Source organism: Aulonocara stuartgranti, assembly GCF_965226115.1.
Source record: "Aulonocara stuartgranti genome assembly, chromosome: 12".
In the NCBI taxonomy this organism is placed as follows: domain Eukaryota; kingdom Metazoa; phylum Chordata; class Actinopteri; order Cichliformes; family Cichlidae; genus Aulonocara; species Aulonocara stuartgranti.
This window is the reverse complement of record NC_138948.1, coordinates 6,387,304-6,403,501: the sequence shown is the minus strand read 5'-3', so window position 1 is coordinate 6,403,501 and position 16,198 is coordinate 6,387,304. Positions and strand designations below refer to the sequence as shown.

General features: G+C 37.3%; 1 protein-coding gene across 1 annotated transcript; it reads left to right on the top strand.

Annotated features, from left to right (window-relative positions):
* Window positions 1-30: 30 nt before the first annotated feature.
* Window positions 31-8,409, top strand: LOC309718741 (uncharacterized protein). Its single transcript, XM_082554263.1, has 3 exons — window positions 31-245; window positions 4,858-5,759; window positions 6,145-8,409. The coding sequence occupies exons 2-3, from the start codon at window positions 5,035-5,037 to the stop codon at window positions 6,380-6,382; spliced, it is 963 nt and encodes a 320-aa protein (XP_082410389.1). The 5' UTR covers window positions 31-245; window positions 4,858-5,034; the 3' UTR covers window positions 6,383-8,409.
* Window positions 8,410-16,198: the final 7,789 nt, after the last annotated feature.

Genomic DNA, 16,198 nt, shown 5'->3' with positions numbered 1-16,198 from the left:
TCACTGTGTTCAGGTGTGTATGAGCTTTTAAACAGCCTAGCCGGAGTGTTGGGCCAGTGGGTGATTTGACTAAAGCCGTTTCCGCCTTTCATTCAAATACGAAAGCGAGAAGTTGAGCTGGACAGAAGTCAAAACCAACTTTGGCAGTTACAGTTAAACCCGAAGGGTCGTTTTATCCGAGGCACCGACTCATAATGGTGAAGCGTGGGGCAAGAAAAGGCTGCAAATAGCGATGATTATGAGCGGTAAGAGCAGTTTTCTCTGCACGCTCACCACACCTCACTCATAAATCAAACAATTTTACGTTTGTTGTTTATACACCAGCGCATACACTGGGCAGAACGACTTGTCGTAGAGGTTTTACACATCGAGAAAGGTTTAAGTCGAATTCGGCTTTGTGTTGTGTAAAGTTGTGACGAAAGAACTGATCGTTTCTGATCTTTGCTGTCTTTTAATTCCCACTCCAGCTGTTTTACATGAAGTAAATGGTGTCATCGTTTTATCCTCTTTATGGTTAAAGAGTGTAATGTGTTGGTTTTGTTGTTGATGAAGATTCAAGTTTTGTTTTGGTTTTCCGAGCTAACTTTATGCCCCACTTAACTCTTCACCTAACACCTTGTTGTGGATCATCGTTTCCATCTTGAAAACTTGGCCTACTGCAATATAAGAAAACATCTGAAATGCCGCAACATTATTTATATGTATCCATATTGATGAACTCCTTATGGGGGTAATTTTAAAAACGCCACACAGACTGGCTTTTGTGACTCATTCATATTTGTGTCCACTCTTTTAGGAAATGCCAGTCTTTATGTAAATACGAAAAAATACTAACCTCATAGAGGATGACTCATGTAAAAGTTTTTGGAGTTCAGTTACACGTTAAAGCATCTGAGGTGATTCCTGCTCAGTGTGCTTTAGACTGTCACAGCGAGCAGGCCGGTGTTATTTTGCATGACATTTGCCTTTTGTAAATAAACCGGACAATGCAAATTCCTGTGCAGTTGGATACTCTGTGGAACGTGGCTCTAGCACCATGTTGTTTATTAAAACACAGACTGTAATTCAGTTTTACGTAAAGCTATGCAAACCAGTGGAAACATGTTGCCAGTTTAATACAGAGCTGATGTGAGAGAACCACAGGAGGTGGTACCGGTAAGCGCTTTCTTTGTTTGTTTTTTAATGTCGACTGCTAGAAATCCTTAGTTTTGAAAATTAAAAACTATTCCAGGTGCCTTGAGCACCCTATATGTATATTTTAAAGTCATTTGTGTCAATTTCTTTATACATGCAAAATGCATGTATAAAGAAAAATGCTCTATACAGAGAGTTCTTAAGAACGAGAACTAAAGATGCTGAAATCAGATACAAAAGATATAAAAATAGGTTAACTAATATACTTAGATTTAGTAAAAAGGAATACTATAAGAAGCAATTAGATATAAATAGAAATAATAATAATAATAAAAGATTATGGGAAATCCTGAACAGTGTTATAAAATGTGGGACTGGACAAAAGAACTATCCCAAGTATTTCATTTGTAATGACCATGAAGAATACAATATGGATGTTGTGGCAAATAGTCTCAATGAATTCTTTGTAACTGCTGGACCAAATTTAGCAAGAACAATCACTCATCCTGGGAAAGCACAGGAAAAACCCGATACACTGATTGACAGAATATGGATTTCTGTCAATGTTTCTCACAGCCGTTGATGAAAATGAAGTTCTTGAAATTGTCAAAAAATGTAAAAATCACAAATCTTTGGATTGTAATGATATTGATATGATAGTGGTTAAAAGAGTCATTGAGGCTATTATAAAACCATTTACATACATCTGTAATTTATCATTTCAAACTGGTCGATTTCCAGACAGAATGAAAATAGCAAAAGTTATACCTCTATACAAATCTGGAAACAAACACCATTTCACAAACTACAGGCCTGTCTCTTTACTACCTCAATTCTCAAAAGTTCTTGAAAAACTGTTTAAAAACAGACTGGAAAAATTTATAGATAAACATAAACTACTCACTGAGAGTCAGTACGGATTCAGATCAAGCAGATCAACATCATCGGCACTATTAGATTCAATAGAATACATCACAAATTCCATAGACAAAAAGCAATATGTGGCTGGGTTATTCATAGACTTGACAAAGGCATTTGACACTATAGATCATGATATATTAATAAGAAAACTGGAACGTTATGGTGTCAGAGGGGTAGTTTTAGATTGGGTCCGGAGTTATTTAAGTGACAGAAAGCAGTTTGTGAAAATAAATGGTGGTTGCTCCTTATGTATGGACATTGCTTGTGGTGTACCCCAAGGGTCAGTTTTGGGTCCAAAATTCTTCAACTTGTACATTAACGACATCTGTAAAGTGTCCAAAGTATTAAAAATGGTTCTCTTTGCTGACGATACAAACATTTTTTGCTCTGGTGATGATCTGCAGAATTTATTGGAGGATATGACTAATGAAATAAGTAAAGTGAAGTTCTGGCTTGATAAAAACAAATTATCATTAAATTTGAATAAATCTAAACTGATGTTATTTGGAAATAGTAGTTTAAATACAAATGCAAAGATTCAAATAAATGGTGTTGATATTGAAAGAGTCAGTGAAAATAAATTTCTGGGGGTAATAATAGATGAAAAACTTAACTGGAGAGCTCACGTAAGATATGTTCATTCCAAAGTATCACGAAGCATTGCAGTACTAAACAAGGCAAAACAGGTATTCGACAGAACATCACTTCATATTCTCTACTGTTCACTGGTTTCACCATACTTAAGCTATTGTGCAGAGGTCTGGGGCAATAACTATAAAACCACATTACATTCACTTTTTACTCTTCAAAAAAAAGCAATTCGAATCATCCACAATGCAGGTTATAGGGAACATACAAACTCACTATTTTTGCAGTCTGAAATATTGAAAATTGACGATATAGTGAAATTCCAAACAGCACAAATTCTATTCAAAGCAAAAAATAAAGAACTGCCAGGTAATATTCAGAGTATGTTTTTTTTTTTTTTTTTTTTGAAAGAAGGAAGTTATAATTTAAGGGGTTTTTGTAACTTCAAAACAATGAAGGTACGTACTACAAGAAAAGGCTTTTGTGTTTCTGTTCAAGGAGTGAAACTATGGAACAAACTGAATATGGAATTAAAGCAATGTCCAAACATAAAACTGTTCAAAAAGAGTTATAAAAATATGATCTTCTCGATCTATAAAGAAAAGGAAAATATTTAAATTAAGTGAATGTCTCTATTTAAAAACAAACAAACAAACAAAAAATTCATGATGTGATATTATAGTATATAGTATATCAGAAATCTGTTCACTATTTTTATTACAAATTATATCAGTAAGGAAGCTGACTAAATATTCACTGATAATTTATGGCAAAGGGGTGGGATTAAATAAGTGTATACTTCTTCCCACTCCCTTTCAACATGTAAATTAATCAGAATGGTTTTTTGTATGTAATTTGTATAGTATATTTTTTTCTCTCTTATTTCTTTTCTAAATGTACTTGTATATTGTTCACATGTTGAAATAAATTACCTGTCAATCAATCAATTTCAGACTGAGGTCTTAAAGATCAAACGTGTGGTCAAAAGTTTGGTAGAGAAGTGTATGTGGACTTTGTGTTTGAGACAGCATGAATGTGAATGTAGAAGTGTGCTTTGCCTGCAAAGCTGGAATGGCTTCAGTGAAAAGCTTTTGTGCTTTTTGGTGCTTTTTGTTGCATTTTGAATTCGCAAACTGTCAGTTTGTCCTTTTCTGCAGTTTCTAAGAAAGTGGCGTATTTTTTTATGCACAGGCCCTTGGAAATTGGTAGTTTTAAAATAGTTGAATATAGTTTTATGCAGATCTGATGTTTTAAGGAGAAGCACTCTTGTGTCTGCTTCACCAGCAGCAGCACTGATATAGGTGAGCAAAATTGTTAAGTGCCCACAACAGCCATAAATATGATGCGTAAGCTACTTCTGCCTCTTCAGATTGCAGTATTTAAACAATAGTATCCAGTACACATTTATGCCCCTCGATACCTGTGTTTACATAAATATTGTGTTAACCTCGCTTCTTGGGTCACAGTTGGTCTTTCAGTATAATAATAATAATAATAATAATAATAATGATAATAATGATAATAATGATGATGATGTATACTTTATTGATCCCCGTGGGGAAATTCCTCTCTGCATTTAACCCATTCACTCAGTGAAGCAGTGGGCAGCCACTGGGCGCCCGGGGAGCAGTGTGTAGGGACGGTACCTCAGGGTAGCCGTTCAGTGGATTTGAACCCCCGACCTTCTGATCATGGGGCCACCACTCTACCTACTGAGCTATCCCTGTCCCTTTTTAAAGAAAAGGAAAAAAAAAAAAAAAAAAATTTTAAAGAGTTTTTTTTTTTTTTTTTTTTTTTTTTTAAATTTTTATTTAAAGAGGTTTTTCTAAGAGTGCATTAACACAAAAACATTTTTTTGACCATGCTGAAAAACTCCAGCTGTGAGTGCTTCGGAATCTGGAGTATCTTGTCAGCTGAGACACTCTGGTTGCTATGTTACAAAATATCCAGTCGATATTACAGGTATCTGACTTTGACCTTGGCTGTTGCTCTGCTGGTAGAACCACACTGAAGAAAATGTCCAAATGTTATTTCTATTATAAATTATATTAAAAAGATATTAGTGTAGGGCAGGGAACATTGGCATCAAACTGGGAATAACTTTATTTTAATGGTTCACACAGGGGAAATGCTAATGTCGGTGTTTAGATTCAATTGAGGCAATAAGATTTAATAGTGGTAGTTTTGGTTATTGACAGTGTGTTTCCTTTTTAGAGTGTGGAAAGGGTGTGATGATCTGAAGATTAGGGAGCAGCAGCATCCCTCTGTCCAGTCTGTTAATCCATAACTGATGCGTCTTGTCCCTGGTTACTGCTGAAGGCTCAAGCTTCATCTCGTTGCAGCTTTGTTGTTCCTGTGTTGTCAGCTTGTCAGCGCGTCAGCACATGAGACATGAATCCCTACGGAAATGAATATCTTGATTCTCATTTGAGTGGTGCCGCAGCATCTCGAAGTTCACCCCACGAATTGGCTTTAGCGCCATCGTGCGATCAGTCTTCTCCAGTCATCCACCCAGATAATAGTTCTGCTACAGTTTCAGGCCACAACATTCCTCCACACGAGGCCTCATCAGACCAAGAAGGTCCCCAAACCCTGGTCCGATCGCCAAGTTCTACATTCCCGCTTCCAGCTTCAAATCCAGACTTCAGTGTTGGAGCCAGGTCTCAGTCTGATCTAGCTTCAGTCTCTACCCCAGAACCTGGTTTCACAGCAAATCCCTACTCTGCGTTTGGCACCCCGTCTTCATATCAGATCTCTGTGATCATCCCCTCCACAGACCTCCATCCCATTCCCCTCCCAACTCAGTGCTCTGAGGAAAACTGTCCAGACTTGGAGTGTGCCATCTGCTTCAGTCAATTCAACAATGTCTTCCGCTGCCCCAAGATGCTGCAGTGCAAGCATACGTTCTGTCTGGAGTGCCTGGCTCGCATGAACGTCAAGTCGGCCGAGCCCAACGCCATTCAGTGTCCGCTGTGCCGCAGCTTTACACCCTTGCCTTCCCTCGGCCTGCCAAAACTGGCCACAGACTCAGATGTTTTGTCTTACCTTCCAGCTGCTATGCAGAGAGTCTACAGCATCCGTTTCCTCCGCAGCAAAGGGAAGCTGGAGGTCAAAAGGTCAGTGAGGGTGAAAGCCTTCTTCTTGCCTTTTTGTCCAAGTGGTTCTTTGAAAGTTCAACTATTTTCTTACTAGATTTCCCCAGTATTGCAAAGGAAAAACTGAATAGCAGGAATATTTTAATACTCATATTAATCTTAATGTTGTTTTGGAGTGAAATCAACAAGTCGCGCTGTTTATCTGAAATGTATTTTACTGGTGATAGTAGAGCTGTGAAATTGGGTCGGAGCAATATATCAGTTATTAATCAGCAAAAGGTGTGTGTATAGATGGATTGTGTAGTTTTTTTCTAAATATTTTTGCACTGGTAACTGCGCAGAACTAAATTATTTAAATAAATGCATAAAACATTTAGTTTGAATTTATTTAATTTTTGTTTTTAAGGTCTACTGACGGACAACGTCGGTGGCCTCGGCAGTCGCTAACGTCTCTGAGATCCATCCACCGCTCTCTGGACGTGGGCATTCCCAGTGGGAACGCAGAAGGTCACGGTCATTCACGCGGCACTGTGTTCAGACTGACGAGACACCCGGTGTGTCGTGCCTTACTCCTAACATCTGTGGTGATGATGATGGTGCTTCTGACTGGTGTCATTATCTTCCTCCTCACCTACCGCAATTAACTGAGTGACATCTTGTCCTGCAAAGTCTTTTATAAAAATTGGTGTCATGTCACGTAAAAAAAAATTCTCCTTAATCACACAAAGCAACAGCTTTTCCTGCTGCTATTTAAAGACTGATCCAGATGTGCAATAAACATCACTATTTGAGGCGGTGTTGGATTAAACAGCTTATAACTAGCCAATGAGCTTCAAAGCAAAGAGCTCCTTTTTAAATACAAAACTGCAGAAACTGGATAAAGACAACTGAGAAGCTAGAAGAGGGTGGACTTTTAATCGTGAACATAACACTTCAGCTTCTAATAACTGCCCAGGTATCTTTTCTTGTTTTATTCCTTAGTTTTACAAACTATCAATGCACTTTTATCTGCCTCCCCTGTGCCAAAGGCTCTACATGATCAGCTTGCTGTTGATAACTTGATTAACATAACATCTTGTTGTTCAAGCCATGAAATGGTCAAGAACGGACAGTAGTGGGAAAGAAAGTAGATCCAGTTGATTTTCATTGTAGCATTTTTGCAAATCTTTGTGTTTGATGTTTTAAAAAAAGCTTTATATTAAAGATGAGGGATGACGCACTAAGAGCAAAAACTGGTTGTCAGGTTCAAAATGCATGTTAAAGTCTTCATGGCTTACATTTAACCGCTAAAAAGAATTGTTTTGCAATTTTGTTACTATCATTTAATAAGTTAAAGCCATTATTATAGACTATAGTTTTGGTCTGGTTGCCTGACTTTAACCACGAGATTCTTTAAACTTACCACAAGCTATTGCCTTCTTCCTTCCTTGTTCTGCTCTGTGTACGTGTGTTGTTTTATTTTTGCAGCACAGTTCCCCCCCCCCCCCCCCGGGAAACTTTGAGCACTTTAAAGGGGTGAAACCTGAAGTGTGAATGTTGCACGTTTGATTCATACGTGTATTGCTAACAACAGGTTTCATTTAGTTGGAGCTGCAGCTTGGGTTTCATGCAAATCACCTGAACCGCAATTTGCGCACATTGCATTTTCATAGATGCTGGATCATTTTTGTGTTTTCAGCATCAACACTGTAGGGTTTTCCATGCACGTAGTTTTACTTTAATATGTCTAGGGTTCGAGTTATCTGCTGCTTAATTCTTCATAGCCACAATGGAATGACTTGAAGGCTTATCCATTTAGTTTTAGATCAATATCCACTTAACTCTTCTCCTCTTTGACAATTTTTTTTTTTTTTTTTTTTTTTTTTTTTTTTTTAAATATGCATATTTGTTTTTCTATGCTGTGAGTACTATGAACTAAACTGTTATAAATTATCCAAGGATATGCAGCTCATTTTTGAAAAGGCAAAACGGGGGTATGTGGGTAAAATCGCCTTTAAATGTGTGAACTTTGGGTTTGCATGTCATATTCTGTTACATTCAGCAAGCGGCTGAGCTGTGGGATGTCTGGTGAATGTTGCCCCAATATACAAAATATTTGCTCTAATACTGCAGATTCTCACTCCAGTTGATATTATATTAATCTACACCTCTGACATCAAGCAACACCTGTCGTAAAACTATTTTGACTTGCAAATCAAAGATGAAAATGCTGCTGCTCCCCCCCCCCCAGCCATGCCTTCTAAAATGTATACCCAAAAACCAAGTTTTAACTGCAGATTCGAACAGTTGTTTATGACTGACAGCGTGAATATATTTAAAAGTTTACCATCCTATTTTCCTGTTTTGTGTTTGTTTGTTTTTGTTGTGTGGTTTTTTTCTTTTCTTTTTTTTTCTTTTTTAAAATGCACGAGAAAGTCTTTCAGGTTCTTTTGTGAATAAATGGTGAAGTGAAAAATAAATGATTTTATATATTTTATGTAACTGTTTAGGGAAAGCTTGCAAAAAATTTTTGTGATACTAAAATAAATTTCTTTGTTTTTAATTTGTCATTGTCCTTATTATGCATTTATTATATTTTAAATACAAAATGTTGCTTGGGTTTTTGTTTTTTGCGTTTGTATCAAGGTTGGACTGTATCAACCTTATTTGGAAAACCACTTTCAAATTAAATTAATCTCTCTGATGGTACCTGCTGGCTGGCTATGGCAGGTGGAGCAATAGCATCATATAAAGTAAAGTTTATGTCTAAACAAGAAGCCACTGTGTCCTTGTTGGCCGGTCTTCCTTTGTTACTTCTCTTCTTTTCACCTTTTCTATCCATTAGCCTCCCAAAAATAGAGTATTGTCTCATTAATATATCAGAAGTGCAGCAGCACAGTGTGTTTGCCAAGAGAGCAGTGAACATAATTTCAGTGATGAATTGTTTTAGCCCAGGAACTATAGAGGTTTTGGTGGTTGTTTTTCTTTTTTGACCAGAAATTTTATTTTACTTTGATTCACGCTTGAACTCACTTTTTACACTTTTAAAGACTTGAATTGCTTGAATTTCAACAAAAACTTAAATAAAATCAAGGCCTTCTACATCATGCAATAGTGAACCAAAGTGTTGCTAAAACGGCTCACACACCCCAGAAGTTTGAATGATTTTTCTTATTGTTTGTTTGTTCAGTTTAAGGAAGTTAACAGACTTTTCCATAAATGATAAAATGGAAAATTCTGTACATTTACAGTATACTCTGTACTATTTATGGACATTACCTTCAGCTATAAAACAGAAAATTCCATTTATTCACAGTATATATATTTTTTTATCATTAACAGAATTTTTCCATCAATAGAAAAATCCAAAGTTCTGTTTATATTACAGGCAATTCCTTTCACTGTAACTCATTAAATGTGCTTCTTTATATCCTTAACCTTACAATTATGACCTAATACAACATTTGCTCAAACATTTTGGCAAATTTTAAATTGAAACTCAAATTGAAACTTTTTTTAATTAATTTGTGTTTAGTACACAACATTGGTAAGTAAAATACTCTTTATTCTCCTCAGTTCAAAAGTATACTAAAATATTATGACACCATCCATCTTGTCATACAATGACTTAAGGAGGTAATGCATTTAAAAAAAAAAAAAAAAATTTAAAATTTGAGCTTTCTTTTTTTTTTTTTTTTCCCTTGAAATCAGTTTGTTCTCATGTGTGTTCGGAGAGCCGGTTACATGACAGCGCAGGATTTATTAATTATTATTATTAATATTTAACTATTAATCAAAGTTTTGCTGAACATAAGGATCTGGTTTGCATCAGTCACATGACTACCATTAACCAATGATCACCCTTGATGCTGGTTACGAGCTAGAACGAGCTCGCAAAGAGCACGCGCATTTTTGCCATCTAAGCGGTGCAGGAGAAACAGAAATTAATTGGGAGACGCAGACTGATACAACAAAAACAGTAAGTTGGGTATACAGTGTAGACGATAGCGTTCGGGAGTATAAGTAGTGCTGGTCATAGCTGCTAGCTAACTGGCTAAGGGTGCCATTGGGTCTGTAGCTCTGTCTACCGTTTTAGGGAACATATTTCATTTTAAAGTAAGTTACAGGGATTTTCCTGCCTTTCTGGAGGACTTATATTTCAATAAAAACTGTATAATATGCATATCCACATAATTATGGATTATTGTAATTATATCTGTTTATACATTTTCGATATTGTCTTCAGTGATTTTCATTTCTTTAGACTCTACTTCAGGCCAGAGTTTGTCAAACATTTGTACCTTGAAAGTTTCACCAGGGAGGAGCACTGCTTTTTCTTTGGCCTGTAAAATGACACCATCAAAATGTCTAGGTGTACGGCGTAATCCTTAGGAAATTCCCAAGTTGGTACACTGATTGGCTATCCTGTGGCACGGTCAACTGCATCTACGGGGCTGGCAGGACTTGACTGTTGCCTGCAGCACATCCACAGGTTTTTGAGTTTATTCTTGAACCAACATCCACATGCAATTTCAAGAGCCGTCTGCCTTGGCTTGACTGTTTTTCTGCCAGCAGTGGCAGTGACAGAGGAGACGTCGAGTGCAGGGGTGCCCTGGGAAGACCTCAGATCTGCAGCTGTCGACTGCGAGCACAGGTCCACCATGTTTCCTACAAAATTAGAGAGCTGTTCTGTGGTGACGTCGTCTGGGCAACCTGACAGAAACTCATCCCACTTCTCAGGTGTAATGTTGTTGAACAATTGCCCTACAAGTGATGTATATTTATATATATGTACACCTATATCTATATATATATCTCTCTCTATATATATATATATCTCTCTATATATATATCTCTCTATATATATATCTCTCTATATATATATATCTCTATATATATATATCTCTCTCTATATATCTCTCTCTATATATATATCTCTCTATATATATATCTCTCTATATATATATATATCTCTATATATATATATATCTCTATATATATATATATATCTCTATATATATATATATATATATCTCTATATATATATATATATCTCTATATATATATATCTCTATATATATATCTATATATATCTCTATATATATATCTATATATATATCTATATATATATATATAGCAAGATAGAGGTAGAGAGATATAATATCCCTTGGTTGTGACGTCAAAGTGCGTCACAACCAAACTAAACTGTTGCCTATCAACCGCTACACGTCTCTGGCTGAATGCCCAGAACATTTTTTTTTTTAATGTAGAAAAAATGTAGGGCCTATATCAGGGGTGGGCAACTCGCTGTGCTGGATCAAGGACACATCTAAAACCTGCAGGACACCTGCCCTCGAGGCCTGGAGTTGCCCTTCCCTGGTCTATATGGTCCATCAAAGTGATGTTTGAAGTAAGTGATATGGTTGACAAACTGAAGCTTTCTGGGAAATATTGAAATGATATTAAAATGTGCTCTAATATTAAAATGTGCTGAAATCCACACCATGTTCAAAGATTTTATTAGAATCATGTGTGTAGGCTGGATTTCAAAAGGTAACTATAAACCATCCAACCCGATCTGGAAGTGCCAAAAACAGCCTTTATCTGGTGTTGACATGTTTTCCACGTCCCTCCTGATGGCTTCGTCCCAGAGTCAGAAAGATGCATGTTAGTTTTACTAGTATCTGGTGCTAAATTTTCCACGGATGTGAGCTGTAAAGTGCTTAAGGTGTAAATAAATAAAAATGAATATGTATTGTATGCATTGTATGTACGTGTAGTTAAATGTGGTTTGCTAAAAGTACTTGACTGATCAGTAAGATTATAAAAGTACTAAAGACACAACTTTACGGCATCAAAAAGCCAGGAACAGTTCCAGCAATGCCTTGCTCCATGCAGATGTTAGTGTAATGTGGATAACCGACTGCTAAAGGGTTGTTTTACAAAAAAAGATGACTTCTGAACAGGGCAACAAAGTATTAAACACTTATAAATAGAGCAGTTCATATATTTATCTGTAGTCAGTTATGTGGCTGGAAAACTGGGCAGCCGGAAAGATCAGATGTATACTTTTCTGTTGTTATCATTTCAAGAGGAATATTTGAAACGTAAACCTACACCATGTTGCTCAATTTCCTCAGAATCATCTGTGTGGCCTGAAATTAAAAAGGTAACATCAAACCATAAGGTTCGCCTGCTTGCAGAGCTTCCAGGACCAAAAATTACCGCCGTGTAGAGTTGGCATGTTTCCTCTGTGCTGTCTCTGGTTTCTTTACCTCCCACATTCCGAAGGCATGCATGTTAGCTTAGTTTTTGATCGATGATAACTTGATACAATGAATTCCAGTCTCTTTCCCCCCCAAAAAAAACATGTTTACGCTCTGGTACAAAAATCGATTTTGGCTTCTTTGGACAGTTTCCATTTTCATAACTCTGCTAAGGGTGAACTGTTTTATTATTCTCTACTTGTAATCGGAAGTAACTGTCTGCTCTTGATTAGCAAGTCTGATATTTTATTAGTTTGTTATTTAGTGATAATTAGCGAGGGAGATTTCGATCAAACCTACCAATCTGATGTGCGTGATCCTGGATCAAGCCTTCTCAGTTCTTATTTTAAATCTGAATTATTACGCCTTTATATTTGGCACATTTTGAATAAAAATTAACCCATACTAATAATCCACTTTATTGTTGTACCTGTTGGATTCGGCAGGTGGAGCTGTAGCACCAACATATGAAGTAAGATTTGTGCCTAAAGAGGCTGTTACACATCACCTGGATCAGAAATCTACCTTACAGGACAGATATGTCAGTTATAAAGTAGGCATAGTAAAAAGGCATAGTACTAACACACAATATGTATCTGGCCACATACAAGAGAGAAAGAGTCACATGTTTCATTGATATGTTGGTTTCCACATATGTGCAAAAGTGATCAGGTCACTGATGAAAATGACCTGGTTGGGAAAGATTCTCTGATTAAATGTGCAGAGGCAAAGATACCATGTACACACAGCCTTATTTACAGACTAAAAATATATATAAATTGCACAAAATTATTTTTTATTTAGGAAAAAGGAGAAATCAAATCTTACTCATTCAGTAGATTAGTGGGGCGGTTTACACATTTGCCTAACATGCTAGAGATCTTCTGTTTGACCCCAGGAGGAGACAGAAGTCCTATGCACCTGAGGATTCATTTGTTGTCTAGTTCCTCCTAAATCATTTGAAGTCATCCCCTCTGGTTTCCTTTGTCATATAATTTTCCCACTCATCTCAGAATGAAAGAGGAAAAAAATGTATGTCTCTCTCATTTCAGAGGAATATTTGAAAAGTAAACCCCTTACATGATTTCTTGAGAATCACCTGTGTGGGCTGGAATTAAAGAGGTAACTTCAAACCACAAGGGTGCCTCCAGGGCTGAAAAATGAACCCAGTGTGAAAGAAGCGAGTTTCTGTGGTATTTTCCCCTGTGCCTCCTTTAGGTACTTTGACTTCCTCCCACAGTCCAAAGGCATGCATGTTAGCTTAATTAGTGGTTGTTGATGAACTGGCCATGACTGAATCACATAAAATTCTACATAATTAATAAATAATCCAGACTTCACAGCATTAAAAAACGTTGTTCAAGTGCAAAAATCAACTTTACAGTTCTTCCACCTCTACACTTTCATGGTTGAAATGGCCTAAAGCTGAAACAAAGCTTTAAAAATCTGAAGCAATAACCTGCTCAGGACGTCCTCAGGGTTGATTGTTTGAAAAGTCTCCACTCAAACACGTGATGTGAAACAAAATAGTTTCTCACGGTGAGTCGGCTGCAATGTCTTTAATATGTCCTTTATGATTGTGTGGGTGGGTGTACACAGGTGTGTTAAGAGGTGATTTTGTACTTGATATCAGTGCACACACCTTAAAAACACCATGAACAATGAAACAACCTTGTAGCCATAGAGACCAGTCATCCTGCACAGATTTGCCTCAAAGTATCCGAGGGAAGTGTCCACCTGTCAGTCTCGCAAGATCTAAAGGGGGAAAAATCCCGGAAACATAAGATCAACTAAATCCAGGTTGGTGCTCCAAGCCCTTTCGCTACCCTGAGCTCTACAGCATCAGCTCATTTGGTCAAAGGGCTACTCTGAACCAGCAGAGGTCGCTATCACTTTTTCTGTGACGTGTCATGGCCTGACACGGTGAATGATGGTGATCCAAAGCACTTACTATCAAAAAAGAGAACAACAAAAGGAATAACATGAAATGTGGTGAGGATGAGCTGGAATGCACTTCAGAATGCATGATGCAGAGGTATATAATGAGACCCATCACATTTCTCAGTTTCTACAACCTCGAGTCCTTTCTTTACCTACTTACCTTATGCGGAGACACAAGGAGAGAGGAACTGAAGCAACAAGTATAATTAAGTAGCCATGCTTTTGTAGCGATCACCTTTAAGAAATGTCAATTAAACATTTAAACGTTTTATCTTTAACTGTATTCAGAAGGTGACGCATCATTCTTATGTATTCTTATGTATCATGTGTTCCTGTTGTGTTGTAATTTCTTAGTAAAAGACTAAGTCTTAGTAAGTAGACTTCTGTGAAGGATAAGTCTGTGCATCTTCACTCCTAGTTCCTCTTTCTTGCTTCCTAGAAATGAGATATCCTTGATGACAGTGCACTGAGATTGATTTTTGGGTCACATGGGGGAAGACAGAAAGGAGAGAAGGTAATAAACCACGCAAGCAGAGAAGCAAAACAAAATAAGTAATAATAAGTGATTGCCCGTATTTCATCAGACCCACACGAAAAATCTGCTGTGATGCACATTTCAACACCTCCTTAATGACTGTCCAACCAAGAGGGATGACATCAGTAACAATTTTCTCAAGGAATTTCAAAGGAACTGCAGGAGGAAGTGAACCAGGTCACCATCAGTCCATGTCGGTTCAGGGCCAGGGTTTTTGGTTGGGTTCAAGTTGACACAATTTTAACCAAATAGAAAACCTTTTAAGAGAAAAGCTGTAGAGACAAAACTGATATGAGGCTTTGTTCCCAATGTAACATCTCGTAGTAGCTTGTAGTAGAGAGGAGCTGGACCTGAACCTTTGTAGTAACATTTTGCATCCAACATTTAATTTTTTCCAACTTCTTTCTTTCATTCCTCAGACACAAGTACAGCAGACATAAATGTGCAAAAAAGAGAAAAAAAGTTATACAAATAAAATTACAATAAAAAACTTTTCATCCCCACTTTTCTTCCAGGTGTATGAATCTCTTATATATTTTTACAATGCACTGTTTGCCTTCATATAGACCCATATAAAAAAGAAATAACCATTTCACTCAGTAGCTCCTGGAACAGTCTGACATTTTCTGTAAGCGAGGACAGGAGAGGACGGCAACATTTCTTTGGTGCGTTGACCTCATTCAGAACACTTTCATTTTTCTGCCCAACACACACACACACACACACACACACACACACACACACACACACACACACACACACACACACACACATTTTGTTTGTATGATAGAAGGCTTGTTGTTGACGAAGGATGGAAGAACATCCACATTGTCTCATGATGATTTGCCTCTTTCCCAGGATTCCATGGTGTACGTGGGCACGTGGGCGGGACTGGATGGTCAGCTAGTCTGGTTTTCCTCAGAAAGAACAGGCCTGATGCCACTAATGGGAGCTCCACAAAGGAGAAAACTGCTTTTGTTACGTTATAGTTAATATTCTGTGTAATTGGATACAATTAGCTAATTATTTGGCATTGGATCCATCAGAGTTCTATTGCATAAACACTTAAATTAGTTTTGAAATTTCTTAAATGAAGTGTTTTCAGCAACGTGATTTGCTTTATTAACTATTACCAAATAAGTAGGATTCAAAGTTAAGGTTAAGAAAAGTGGGTATCACTGATAGCGTTTCATTTAGAGTCTGAACAATCAGCTTTATTAAAGAGTAAACCTGTGGTTTGATCAGATCTGACTTGCAGAGAAAAAACCCACATAGTCAGATGTTGATTATAATTTCTAAACTAATTTGTCCCCTTAATCATCTGATGATTAATGCACAACCCTTCCTGGTCATATGGACACCAGGCATGGTTGTGACTGTCCTCATGTCTACAGTCCCCTGCGTCTCGTGCACAATCTTCATTAAAATGTGAGAGCCCCCACCACCCAACCAGTCGCTGCACATGGCTGACCCTCCCTGAGCCTTGTTCTGCAGGCAGTTTCTTCCTATAAAAAGGGAGATTTTCCTTCCCACTGTCGCCAAGTGTTTGCTCAAAGTGGATTGTTTCAATCTAGGGAATTTCTCTGAATTATTGTACTGTGTTTACCTTATAATCTAAACTCTCTTGAGGCAACGGTTGCTTTGATTTGGTGCTATATAATAAAACAGAATTCAATTTCACTGAGTTTGTGCTAAAGAAAAACTGTGGTGAAGCACAGACATGCGGCTTATTTGGGCAG

Coding starts and splice junctions, on each gene's coding strand:
- LOC309718741 (XM_082554263.1), top strand. CDS start 5,035: ATGAATCCCTACGGAAATGAATATCTTGATTCTCATTTGAGTGGTGCC. Junction 5,760..6,144: donor GGGAAGCTGGAGGTCAAAAG/GTCAGTGAGGGT, acceptor TTTGTTTTTAAG/GTCTACTGACGGACAACGTC.